The sequence below is a fragment of the Talpa europaea genome (assembly GCF_964194135.1).
Source record: "Talpa europaea genome assembly, chromosome: 11".
In the NCBI taxonomy this organism is placed as follows: domain Eukaryota; kingdom Metazoa; phylum Chordata; class Mammalia; order Eulipotyphla; family Talpidae; genus Talpa; species Talpa europaea.
In genome coordinates, this window is record NC_140078.1 from 91,905,542 (window position 1) to 91,919,891 (window position 14,350).

The 14,350-nt window shown below is 34.2% G+C and overlaps 1 protein-coding gene across 2 annotated transcripts in view; it reads left to right on the forward strand.

Annotated features, from left to right (window-relative positions):
• Positions 1–14,350, forward strand: part of TBC1D5 (TBC1 domain family member 5) — a gene marked incomplete at both ends in the record, with an annotated part of 237,356 nt that overhangs the window by 84,885 nt on the left and 138,121 nt on the right. For both annotated transcript variants that reach the window (XM_084248105.1, XM_084248106.1), the window contains 3 exons: positions 146–192; positions 280–349; positions 1,546–1,718. In XM_084248105.1, the coding sequence (XP_084104231.1) occupies positions 146–192; positions 280–349; positions 1,546–1,718 (290 nt within the window). The remainder of the gene's footprint in view (positions 1–145; positions 193–279; positions 350–1,545; positions 1,719–14,350) is intronic.

Consider the following 14,350-nt stretch of genomic DNA (forward strand, 5'->3'; position numbering starts at 1 on the left):
TTTAAAAACTAATTTTTAAAAAACTAATTTTTATCATTTGCACATTATATGAGAATTTACTTATGAGTATAGAATAATGCAACAACTGCATCTACTTCAATTAAAATGTTACATTTTGATTGCTTGTATTCTTTTTTTAAGTGAGGAAATGAAAGCTCTCTTGAATCCTGAGTATCTGGAACATGATGCCTAGTAAGTACAGAAACACTTTTTTATTTTATTTTATACCCTCTTTAATGAAGTTTGACATTAACATTTTATTATTTTTTTAATTTTTAGTGCAATGTTCTCACAACTTATGGAAACTGCTGAGCCTTGGTTTTCTACTTTTGAGCATGATGGTCAAAAGGTAAAGCTTATAGTATGGATCTTAACGTATTTGAAGAAACAAATGGTTTCAGTAACAACATATAATCAGAGAATAAAAGCCATTATTATTGCTTAGGGGAAAAGACTAAAAATACTTATACAGTAAGATTGAACTGACACTAAACCATCTCTCTAATATATTGGTTGATATACAAAGGTAACAGAACAATGTTTTTAAAAACAACTTTTATGTGTATATATTATCTATAAAATACAATTTTTTAAATAATTATTACGAATAAGTGCATTTCTCTCCTTGCTCTGTCACCACCCCAGTGAGCTGACAGGCAGATTGTTGATGACATTTTACTGACATAGAGATCAACTCTATATCAAATCGGTTGTTTTATTAATGAGTCATTACTGAATTTAGGTACTTCCTATCTCTATCTTTTAAACCTTACTCTCTCATCCTCATTTTTAACAATTTTTATTTTTATATAATTAGACTATCATAAAGCTTACCTGTTAATGAGAATAATTTTGTGCATTTTGTATAGTCAAGTGCTTTAGTGTATATCAGTATGGAAATATAGCAGGGATCAGCAGAAGTGTTTCTCTGAACTAATTCTAAAACGTAGTATCAGCCCAAAAGGAAATCCTATACTCGTTAACAGTCACTTCCCTTTCCCCCCATCCCAGGGTCTCTGGTATCACTAATCTACTACCTGTGTCTGTGGACTTGCCTTTTATGGCATTTCATAAAGTGAACTATGTGACCTTTGTGATTGACTTATTTATCACTGATTTCAGTCTTCATTCAGTCTTCAGTGTAGCATGCATGAGTCCTTCATGTTTTTCATAGCTAAATAAAATTCATGTATGGATATACCACGTTTTAGTTATCCATGCATCAGTTGATGGGCATTTGGGTTCTTTTCACTTTTTTGCCTATTAAAAATAATGTTGCTTATAAACATTTTCATACAAACTTTTGTGTGACCATGTTTCTTTATGTATCTCTGGGAGTGGAATTGCTGGATTAACTGTTACTTTAAACATTTAAACATTTCGTGGCATTACTTTATGAGTACCATGACCTGTATAAGGGTCAGCACATGAGTCATAGGTGTGTAAAATAGTTATTGGTCCTTATTTAAATTATCATTGATAAATGCGTTTGAAAATGATGGCCATGTATTGAAATAATGCATGTTCCGTTTTTCCCATTTTCAGGGGAAAGAAACACTGATGCCCCCCATCCCCTTTGCTAGACCACAGGATTTAGGGCCAACAATTGCTATTGTTACTAAAGTCAACCAGATCCAGGATCATCTTCTGAAAAAGCATGATATTGAGCTTTACATGCATTTGAACAGACTAGAAATCGCACCACAGATATATGGATTGTAAGTATTAAAAGTTTAAATTTCAGCTGTGTATAATTATAATGTATAGTGGTTTCTATATGTCTCAAATACCTAGACGGTAGAGCAAGAACTGCCTTAGCTTCATTTTGTTTTCCATTTCTCTTTTGTGCCCTGCATGCCAGGCTGTTGCTCATTGCTTTCGCATATCATTTTTTATCTAATGCTCTCATCAGCCCTTCTAATTGGGTGCTATCCCTTTGTTACAGATGAAGAAACTAAGGTAAGTGTGTACATATCTAAATGTGAAGTCATAATTCAGTTCCAGGCAGAACCACCTCCATGATATGCCAAGCCCAGTACAAAGTAAAAGTGAACTGCCCTTCAAAAAATTAGTAAGGATATCAAAATGACACCACCAGATTATTAAACCAAGCATCCTAACACTTTATTGTTTACAAAAATATGCTAAATAGAATTGGAAATCAGTATGGTAAAAATGTCAGCAGTGAGTGTGCCAATGGAACAATGGTCTCAGTACCAACAATTTGTGTAGAATGGGGCGTAAATCACAAATATATGTTTACATGTTGGGGAAAGTATTAGCAAAACACAATCAAACCAATCTTGAGTCCAGGTTTTCAATTTTAGTCCATTTTGAGCAGTTGCATGTACATTAAAATTTATATAAATCTCCTTTCTGATATGTTTGTAATTAAGAAAAATTTTTGAAATTGATCTGTTTTAGAATTCTTTTTATTCCTGCTTTTTAAAGAGAATTTATGTAGAAAACTCCTGATGTGGCAGATGTGACATATTTGAACATATTTGTGTATTTTGCTAATAAATTCATTTAAAATTAGAATTGATTAACCTAACAGTATTAATTGCATTAACATTGGCTAAAGGCATTCAAATTAATGTATCTTAATTTTAAATAGATTGATATTTCTCTTGAAACATGGGACTAAATATCCATGAAATCTTCAACGTTATATAAAAACTTACTTATTATTTTCTATTATTTTATGCATTTAAGTGCATTCTCCTTAGATAATTGTAGCAGGTTTTTCTGTTGGGAAATGTTAAACCAACTTGTTTAGGTTAAACAAAGTTAACTTGCAATTATATGCTCAATACTTTGTAAATGAAATTATAATTTATTTCCTAAAAATAGGCTACTTTGTGTTTTTCGTTAACTTTATGGAAAATTACTCCTGTTGCACTTAGAATGAAGTTTTTCTCGCTTTAATTCAAATAATTAATGTCTTGAGTTGTCTTTTGTTTGCCTATTTTTGATGAGTATAAGACTTTTTTTTTTAAAGATTTATTTATTTATTTATTTATTTATACAAGCACTGGGTACAGTCAGAAGCGTGGGAGGGTGAGAGAATTCACCAGAACCAGAGAGGAGAGTAGAACAGGCAGACTGACAAAGTACACTGCTGAGGGGAGCAGCGGGCGGCAGGAGAGGTCTGCGCGCCATGTGGGACCCTCGCCCGGCGGCTGGGGATCGAACCTGCACTGCAAAGGCTGTGGGCAGCTTTGCAGCCCAGCGTTCAACCGCTGCGCCACCAGGGGAGGCCCTATAAGACTTTTTAAAAATCAAGTTCTGTAGGGTCTATCAATGCATGCTGACTAATTTCCAAAGCAAGATTAAATTATTTCCAACTTTTCAAGGGGTTTTCCTGATAACTTTAAGTATGAGAATAAGGATATACTGTGATCTCATCACTCAGAGGTTATTTTTATGCAGAAGCCTCGAAAATATTTGTGTTAAGATTCCTTACCCAAATAAATCTTTTTGTGAGTCCAGAAGATCCTTAATCACAGCTGATTCAAATATAAAGATTCAATGCTGGTTTACTTAATACTGTAATACTAGTCTGTAAAATTTGAAGTTTAAAAGTAATTTTTGCTAGGCCAGAGTAACTGTGTTTTTACCCTTAGATATATTGAATCTGTATTTCTGTCTACATTTTAAACTTTGATATAAATAGAACACATAATAAGCATCAGTGGGATGTGCAATTAGTGTCACTTTTGGGGAAAGACCCTCATAACACACTTGGACTTTGACATTCTAAAATTATGAGCTTTTTACAACACTCGTGGGGTAAATTCCATATCTCCCAAATGTTTTTTTTAAACACATTTTCCATTTCCCTTATTTCCTATATTTTGAATTTACCATGGTTTTGCTGTGGTGAATTTATAGTAATTAATTTGGAGAGATTCTTGGTTTTTGATAAATAATCTGTTAAATTTCACGATATGATTTTAATTTTTAGTTGAGGTTATATTTAGATCTTCTACCAGGTATTGACACCTTAATGCACCTCCCACCAAATCACCCATAGTCCCTTGGGTTGTTCTACCTTCCCTCATACCCTTCCCCTTCTGGAAACAGTTCTGTAGTCAGCTTTCAAGGTTTAGTTTTCAAGCTTGTCTTTCTCTGACTCGTAGTTTAGTTACTCCATACTCCACATGTTAGTGACACCTTCCAGTATTTAGCTTTCTCTTTCTGACTTATTTCCTTAGCAGTGTATTCTAAAACATATCAAAGTATAATTATGTATAACTAAGTTCTTTTTAAATTTGTATCTGGTAGATATTTTGTTAAAAAATATAACTTGTAGTATAATTATCCTAAAATTACCCTCTCAACAGTTAAACAGCTTCCTATTCTAAACACATTTAGTAATTGAAATATTTTTTTTCTATAACCTCCATATTACTCATTAAACATAAAAAAATGATGGATTAGAGGATGAAAAATTAATTATATCTGGTTATCATATATGTCTGTGTATTTCCTGAAATATTGTCTTTTTCCTATGGGCTAGGCATTGTGTTAAATATTACAACACATTGGGAATAGATGCTGTTATTATCCCCCCTTTGTAGATGAAATGAAAACTTAGAAAGACTTATTTAGATTGACTAACTATCAAGAAGCTGACCTGGGCTTTGAGCTCTTGAGCCTACATCACATTCTAATGCAACTAAGACTGAATGTGGTAAAAAACTCAGCCATCCAAAAGATATTACATACAGGTCACTAAGAGCAGGCAGTTAGCACTGGAATCAAAGGAGTTACATTACTAATGGTCAGAAACCAGCCCAGTAAGAAGGAAATGGAATATGAAAGAGCACGTAAGAGTCTAAGACCCACAACCATGCCAGAAATAAGGATAGAAAGAGCTATGATCTTCCACAGAAGAGTGTACCAGCACCAGAAGTACAGCTAAAATAATAAGCCACAGTATAAGGCTTACATCATCTTGTGCAAGTCCTGGCCTTAATTTATTTAGTTCAGCCTATTAAAGGAAATATAAGGAAGCTGGGGTAGCTGGTGGGCAGGATCTGGTGCTTTGATCTTAAACTAAACCTAGATAAAGAGTTAATTGGTAAAATAGAAGAAGCAGTGTATATTGACAATAAATGTAAATTTCAAGATAGACGCAAGTTCAGGAGGAACCATGGTGCCCAGTCACAAATGCACAGTTTAGGAAAAGTACAACCCACATATCTCCTATGTAAAAATATACTCTTCTCATTGAAAGGGGAATAAAAAATAGTAATTCAAGCAAGGAGAAAGCAGGTTTTTAAAGGATTACTAAAAAGCAATGTAACTAGTAAGATATGGTTAATATCTTAACTAGTAAGATATGGTTTGCGTCTAAATGCAATTGTCAAAAGTAATCATCTGAAAAGCAGTAAGAGTAATTTAAAATATTATTTCAGTCTTAGACCTGTCTAATTCTAATGAATAATTCAAAGTGGAGAAGAATAGAAAAGTTTACGTAATTCATTAACACACACAGAGGAAATCAAATATACTCTTTTTTAGTGATATATCTAATCACTAAAGAATTTTTTGTTTTATACATTCCTATAAAGTAGTGCCCATGCAATAAGATTAAACTTTTTAAAATAATGTAGAGAACAGTACTTAACATATTGTAAATACTCAATAAAATGTTCATTGTTAGTAAGTTTCATGTGGTAATTACCACTCTCAGACTCATCATTGTGGTTTATATGTTTGAGAGAAGCAAGACCGGAAACACAGATCCAGTTAAGAAGGCTTTGTCATTGATAATAGCAATTGGAGGAACCACAGTTGAAAGAACTGTGTTGGATAAAATCTATGATTTGGTAATAACACAAAATGCTGCATTTTGCATGGGAGAGTGGGAGACTCTGTGGATTGTATCCACTACACATTCAAAGTATCTAACACATCACCCTTTTGGAATTTAATTTTATTTATGTTCTCAGGCAATGTGCCCAGTCCACAAACCAGCAGATTTGATCACCTCATCACTGTTCTCCCTTGCCAGCCCTAATGTTCTGCCCTTCAAATGATACCTCTTTTCACCCTCCTCTTTCTGGATACTCTGAAGTTGATTATTTCTCTTTTGTGATATTGAGCCATCAGGTGTTATATCTGCAATATTTTAACCTCTTCTTTGGTTTCTTCTCTGAGAAAAAATAAAAACAACACAACAACCAAAAAAACCCACCTATGGTCCTCCTGCCCCCCACCGTCCTATTTCTCTTTTTTTCCAAACTTATAGAAATAATAGTGCTCTCTGATTTCCATTTTCCATTGGCTCACCATCTCTTGCAGTTGGTATAAGTACTCTAAATACACCAGTTAAGACAGGTTAAGAGGCGCAGAAACAAGACTCAACTGTATATTGTCTATAAGAAACTCACTCCATTATAACGATAAGTGTAGATTTAAAGGTTGGTAAAGATATGCCATGCAAAATTTAATCAAAAGAAAGCAGGAGTTGCTATGTTGTTCTTAAATAGACTGTACAGCACAGAGAATTATGAGACAATAAAGGACATTATGTAATAAGAGTCAATTCACTAAAAGTCCAGGAAAACCTAGAAGTGTGTGCACTAAACAACAGAGCTGTTAAGTATGTGAACCAGAAACTGATACAACTGAAAAGAAAAATAGGCAAATCTACAGTTATGGCTAAAGACTATCAATAATAGTTGATAGAACCACTGGACAGAAAATACTCCAGTGTATACTAGAACTCAACAGTACTATCAACAATAAAAGCTGAATTGAGAGTCGCGAAACACTCCTTTCATAATAGTATGACACACGTTTTTTCCAGGTGTTCAAGGAACAAATACCAAGATGGATTATATTTTGGTCAATGAAACAACTTCAACAAATTTTAAAGAGTTAAAATCATACAGAATATGTTCTCTGAGTCCAATGAGAATTAGGAGTCCCAATTAGGAGTCTAATTAGAAATAAGAGATAACAGAACATTTTCCAAATGTTTGGAAACTAAACCTCATTTCTAAAGAGGAATAGGAAGTTTCAAGGGAAGTAAAATCTATTGAAATAAGATGAAAACACAACATATCAAAATTTGTGAGATGCCCTTAAGTGCTGCTAAAAGGAATATTTATTGTACAAAACGCTTAAATCAGAAAATAGGAAAAGTCAAACTAGTGTTCTAAGCTTCCACCTCAGGAACCTAGAAAACAACAAAATAAACTCAAAGCAAGTAGAAGCAAGGAATAATGTTAGAAATTAAAATGAATATAATTTAAAAAACAGAATTATGACAAAAAAATGATGCAAAGTTGCAGTGATTAATAATGGTAAAATTAAAAGGCTAGCAAGACTGACAGTCAGGGAGGAAGTACGTGTGTCTATAAAAAAGCATGGCAAGGATCTTTGTGGTAACGGGACATTTCTGTATTGTCACTGAGTCAGTGATTGTATATCCTGGTTATGAGTACTGTAATGTAGTGTTGCAGATGCTACATATTAAAATAATGCTGGTGACAAAACATCTGGACACAGTAGATTATTATGGGAGACATAACAGCCAAGGCAAAAACACTAAAAAGACCCAGAGGTCTAGTTCTTCTGACTGACCAGTCCCCAAGTGTGAAGATGAAAAAAAATCTCTATTCCTGGAGAGAAAACAAAAGAGGGGCCACTACTACAAATTTATTTTAATGGATGGACTTATATTATATTGACACTGCATTAATTTTGTAGGCTTAGCTCATCTGAACTACCAGGTTTTAGTTGAAGACTTATAAATATTCCAAGAAAAAAATATTTCTATCCTGTTTTTCCCCTCATACAATTGCAGAGCTCTTCACTCATCGTGACCTGCCAATCAGGTTCTGTAGTCAAGGCTTATAAACATGGAGTTCAGGCCAGGCTGAGAGTACTTCCTTTATAAGGTTGCCACGTGGAGTTCATATTTGCAAAGCACTTAAACACGTCTCTGTTACATAGGAAACACTAAGTGCTCATTTCATTAAAAAATAATGATAAATCTTATCAAGGACCATAAAATTCTAGTTAAAACCTCATACCTCTAAATAATAATAAAAATGATGAATAATATTACTTCTTCAAATTGAAAATTAATGGGAAATGGTTCTTCCCAGAGTCGTGAGTCCCCATACACCAAATGCCTTTTGCTCAGTTTCAGCCCCATCAGCAAAGGGCTGTATTTTGTGTACAGTTTGATTAGCTCACACTGATCAGCTCAAACACCTCTGCCTCTTTGTATTTATGACACAGGCTGAATTGGTCCTATTGTGATTTTCCTCTTATTTTCAACTTTTCACTCCCACTCTTTTCTTTTGTGGAAAATCCAGTTTTTAAACAGCAGTAAATGTGAGTTGAGAATGATCCGGTATCTGACCATCCTCTTGTGCAAGGTATTTTACAGGTGGCAGAGAGCAGGCGCCTCCTTTCTGCTGAGAGCTGCCCAGACTTGGTGGAGCAGGCTTTCTCCTAGTCCCTCTCTGCAACCGCAGGCTTTCCGCCTGGACTGTCTTTTATTCTTTTCCACGGCTCCTTCATGCATCCCTTCCTTGCCTGCCCCATGTCAAATCCCCACCTCCAAACAATCAGTGTATTCTGCTGCTGGGAGAGCATAAAGACAGGAAGGAAAAAGAAAGGGAGGCAAATGATACATGGGTTTTTTTGTTGTTGTTGTTTTCTTTTTTTTAGTATTTGGTCACTGTGCATTTAAAATATCTACATTTTATATTGTCTGAATTTCATTTTTATGAAATGACCACCACCATCCTTTTTTTAAACCATTGAAGGATCTCTGTACCAATTCTACAGCTATAGCTTTAACACTTGGCCTCCCAAGAGAATTGCAGACTAGCCACCAACCTCAGAGCCAATACTTCACAAGCAAAGCTTGGGTCCCCACAGCTGCCTGACTGCTCCCAGCCAGCTTCTGACCCAGTGAGTTGTCTTGTTTACTTCTGGTTGCTGCCTACTCTGCTCTAGTTGGTCTGAAGTTTGACTCCATCTAGATCATCTTAGGTTTATAAGTTTTCTTGTTAAGGAGGTTTGTTTAAGCTGTGTATTTTCTGAGTTTCTTTAGTTTATGCCTTTTACTTTATTTAATTTTATGAGAATTGGGTTTTTTTCAGTTTTATGGTTTTTAAAATATAGAACTATTTTAAGCCATGAATCACTTGATATTCATGATTTATTATTAAATACCTTCTAATATCATTGTGCTTCATGTTGGCATCACTTGGGTTGGAACAGGGTGCCACCCCTCTAGAAAACTAAATAAGGGCTAAGTAGAAAGAATTGGGGAGTGGGGTTATTTTTGAATAAAAAAGTAGAAAAATCATCTATCAAAAATGTTTGCAAAATACATGGTTTAACGATTAAATGACTGTACCCCAATATTTCAGCACAGGTCCAGCAGTCCCCAGCCATCAGAAATGTTATGAATGGGTCACCTTATGAATGAAAAGTTGTACAAGATGGCAAATAAAATCTCTTGCAATATTACAGTTACACATCTTTGAAAATAGCATAAATGATTAGTTGCATTTCCATTTAAAAATACTCCCAAACCAAAATTTTTAACCAACAGTGGTCAGTACTGTTTTTTTTTTTAAATCAACATACTGTGTTTTAAATGTTGAAAATGGTCCTTCTAAAAGTATTGTCATTTTAATAAGTTGTATACTTATTTTAATAATGAATTATTACTTAAAATACTTCTGGAATTCCCATTTTGGAAGTATCTTCATTATTAGCATAAGAACCATATTAGAAACCTGTTTCATGGCTTTGTAATCAAAAATCTGAAAATGTTTTAGACCTCCAAATATTGCTGAACCTCATTTCTCACTTTGTTCACCACATTTGGCTCAAATTGGAGATGTTAGTTACTTTCTTGAGTAAAACTCATCTTTTAAACTAACCGTTTGGCCTCTTTGGAGGCTGTGGGCTCTGAATAAGTCACTTCATTTATAAATTTTGGTGTCTTCGTTAAAATGAGAAATAGTTTCATTACTTTCTAAGTCACTTGCTCTAAGTATTTAATTATAGCTGTGTAAAAAATTGATGTTAAGTATCATACAGCAAAACCAAAACAATACACTTGACACTCCTTGCTGATGAACATTATATTCTTAAATATTAATTTAAAGTAAAATGGTGGACTACCTATAGAGAAAATCCATTCTGAGGTGGTTATCCTTTTCTACAAGATATTAATTCACCTAGTGACATAATTGAATGAATTTTGAGTTTCGTTCTTTTTCTCTACCTGAGCTATTTTAATTGGCCACAGCCTCCTGAGAGTCAGTGTTAATTCTTAAAAACAATTCTGAGCATACAGGAGCCTTGAGAGTGTCATAAATAGAATATGCATTTGAAGGACCATGGACTGATAGAGTAGGGTCCTGGCTCCTGCAGCAGCCATAAAAATAGCTGAGCCAATAAACTGCCATACCTTCTTTTGAACATAAGCTGAAAGTTAGAGGATCTGAGAGACAATTTGGTAGTGTCCTATAAAACCTTGGCTTATAAGAAAACATCTAAAGGGAAATGGTAGAGGCAGTGAAATGATCCTGTCCTTTGGATCGCAAACCACAGTCCAGTTGGCCAGGTTTGGATTTTCAGCTATTGCCCAGCTGGTGAACAGTTCAAAACTATTTTAGGTCATGTGATCCCACTGTAGCCAATTGGGTGGTTTGGCAGACAACAACATAGTAAATATCTATTCACGCAAATTGTACCATTCTGCATTTGTCCCTGTGCATTCTCTGCTTGTCTGTATTGATGACAACATATCCACATGGATGGATGGATGGATGAATTGTGCGTATTAGTCCATACCTGGATATTTGTGCACAGTAATTATGTACTTTGATTCCTTCTAGGAAACAGAACGGTAGGAATAATCTAGTTAAATCAGTTTCTATGGGGATTTTTTTTTTACTCCTTTTTCATATTTCCTCTAGTTGTAAAAATTACAGTGATTACACATCATAAAGCCTATCTGTAATAAAACGCATCAGCTGGCCAAGGTTTTCATCGCTCACTCAATAATCCATTAATACAGCAACGCTGCCCAGGCATCTTTATAATACCAACTCGGAGGTAATTTTAATCAGCTAGACCAGCTGGTATTTAACAGCAGCTGCTGGAGACGCTACAAATATACTCAATAGCTGACATCTTTATTTGCAGTTTTTCAAGGGGAGAAGAGATTCTCCTGTGGTTACTTGTATTAAGCATTTAAAAGAAGGTGTAAAGTATACAGGGGTTTATACCTAAAGGAGAAGGGGAAGGAAATAATGATACAACAAATGTGATAAATTCTATCAGGAGGAAAGGTTTGTGGATGAAGAAACTGTTCAGATGAGTAAAATACATTAGCTTTGGGTGGACTTCAGACCTTTTTCTTTGTAATATTTATACCTATCTTGGTTATCGCTAGCAGTAAAAATGTAGTTGACTGTATAGCATCTTTATATTCTTCTATACTAGATTTGTCATACCCTTTACTACATAAAGCTGCAAAAAATAATTTGATTCTGTGAAAAATGATCTGCTTATCTGCATGTTTTGTCTCAGTCACTGCATGCTCTGTCTTTTTTTAAGTATGTATTTTAAATATTTTGGTACTTTAAATAAAAAGAATCCACATCAATACGTACCGTCTTGTAGTAAATGTGGAATGCTATTCACATCAGTCTGCACAAGGACGTGGGGTGGGGGGCAAGCATCAGCAACGCGAAGTTAACAGTCACAAACCATTATAAATAAAAATTTCATTACACTTGGGGGAGCTTGGCTTACAAAGCTCAGAAATCCATAATGGAGCTTGCTAGTAATAAATGCCTGATCTGTTTGTGAAACTCCACTGTTCCCTTTTTCTCATCATCTTTTATAAAATACTTTGACAGTCTCCACTGATTAGAAATTGTTCAACAAAGCTAACTCCCTGGTTTATAAAATAATTTGCCATTATCTCTTTGGATGAAAATCTTAGCTTTTGGTTTTATAAGTGAAAGAGAAGAATTAGAGTAAGGTGGGAAGTAGAAAATTTATAGTTCGAAAAATAAATGTGTTTCAAGATAGCTACTTAGTTCACGTTTTTAGATGATGGCTTTGCACATGGATAGATAGCTGGGTAATGGAATGTGATGGTGATATAAATGTCTCATACTTAGGGGAACAGTAGTTAAGTGGTCTCCATTTTTGTAGAAAATTTCTTGCGTCATTTTTCTAAGACTGACTTCAAAATTAATGTAAATATAAACTAATGGAGTTATGGATCTTGTGCATGTACCAAATGTATAGAAATCACTTTATTTCTGACTCTTGTGGAGAATTAAACCTTCTTTTCTTATGCTAATAGCTTTTACCACTATATGAAGCATTACAAACCCCTAAAAAAGTGAACATGTATTGCATGTTTAAGTGTACTTCTATACTAAATTATCAGAGGTTAATAAAATTCATTGTAATACCAAGTCTTTTGCAAGTAGCTTCATATATCAGTGACACTGATTCTTGTTTTCCAGAGCCAAATCGTGATCTGTCTGCATTGGACTGTGATTGAATACTTAAAATTAAAATCCAGTGACAGAATGGATTACCGAGATAGCAACTTGAATTTAAAAATTACTTAGCAAGCATTTTTTTCTTGTTATTTGTAGTGAAAACAGACTGTTTAAGTTTGTTTAGTGTGTTTGACAACAGACAGTTTGATATATTGCTGGGCACAGCGGTAGGTTGGACTTGAGTGGTATTAGCTCTCAGTGTTTTGATTAATGGTAATTGTTTCAATGAAAAGGCATGTTTTACGTACAACTCATAGTTCTGGAAAACAGAAGTCAACTTGCAGGATCCATAATTACTACTCTGCGTTAGCATATAAAAAGGACAAGAAGAACCTGCTGGAGTAGTGCAGTAGGGTTTTTTTTCTTCTTTGCTCTGTATTGTCATTAGAGACTGTTCTTTATGTCAGAATATAAATCTTCTGTTGTTTATCTTTTGTTCAGTATTTGAAGTTGATTTATGACATATTTCTGTTTCCCATAATTTAGTTTGAATCCTCTGCTGAGGTGAAATTTCACCTGTCTCTATAGTCGACTGTAAAAAGGAGTCCAAATCAACCTAGTGTGGCGTAGACAAATTTTTTTTTTCTAGTCTTGCTGCCTTGTTTTAAAAGAATGAAATTTTGAAAAGAATTGGAAGGTTTATTTAACACTTCAGAGATTTCTATTGCCTTTTTAAATAAAACATTTTACATATTATTAATATGTGCAAACCCAGGAAAAAATTAAAAGTCATTTTATTTGTAGAAAATAAAACATACACTCATGGACCAAGTTATCAGCTGATAAAACCCTCCTTACATTGTTCACTCCCACACATAGGTCTGGTACATACGTGAAATAGAAGTACATATCCATATCTATCCACAAGATGCATAATGCTCTCCATTTAAGTATTTAATAAGTAGAAACTGATTTTTCGTAAGGGTCCTTACCTTTAGCATCAACAAAGAAAAGTCACTGTCATGTAATGACTTGGGAAGGGACTAGGAAAAAATGCCCTTACCATAATTAATCAACCTTTTCCTTCCTCCATACCAAAGAACTATATAATGTAGTAAATGTAATTAGAATATCCTTAAAAGTGGCATGAATGGCAACTATATTTGTGAAACTAAGGGTGAGAATCAGTATTGCACAACAGCCCTCCCCTGCTTAATTTTTTTAAGCATAGGAATTTTCAGCTTATTGAGTAATTTCCTAATTATTTTCTCAGGAAACTTACTCTGATATCTTAAAAATAATAACCTTCCCTGTTAATAGCAGAATTTTAGTTTTATATTATTATTTGAAATTTGGCATAAATTTCGGGACACATCTCCTCTATAGCTTTTCTATAATTCGTGTTCTGTGACATACTTGGAGGAAGCTTGGGATCAGAGGTGAAATCTGACGACAGAAACTTACGAGTTTCTGATTGTATCTAAAAGTGAATGATCCTGCTTCATAGTTGCCTGGATTGAAATGCAGTTTGTCAGCTTATTTATTCCAAGTAAAATTAAAATTAATAAAGGGCTGTCTAATGCATACCTAAGCCTTTGACACAAAAGTAAATATAATTTTAACAAAATGTTTCCTCCTAGTTAACAACCATGTGTCATTGTGGCATCTTTTATTGAAAGGAACTTTATTTAAGTAGCATAAACTTGTTGGATGGGCTTCAATTAAATGATGATTTGTTAATGCAAATGTGTAGCGAATGACTGGTAGTACATCTGTCTCTTCATCCATAGGCCATTACTGTGCAGCGCTAGCACATGATTGTAAAAAATGAG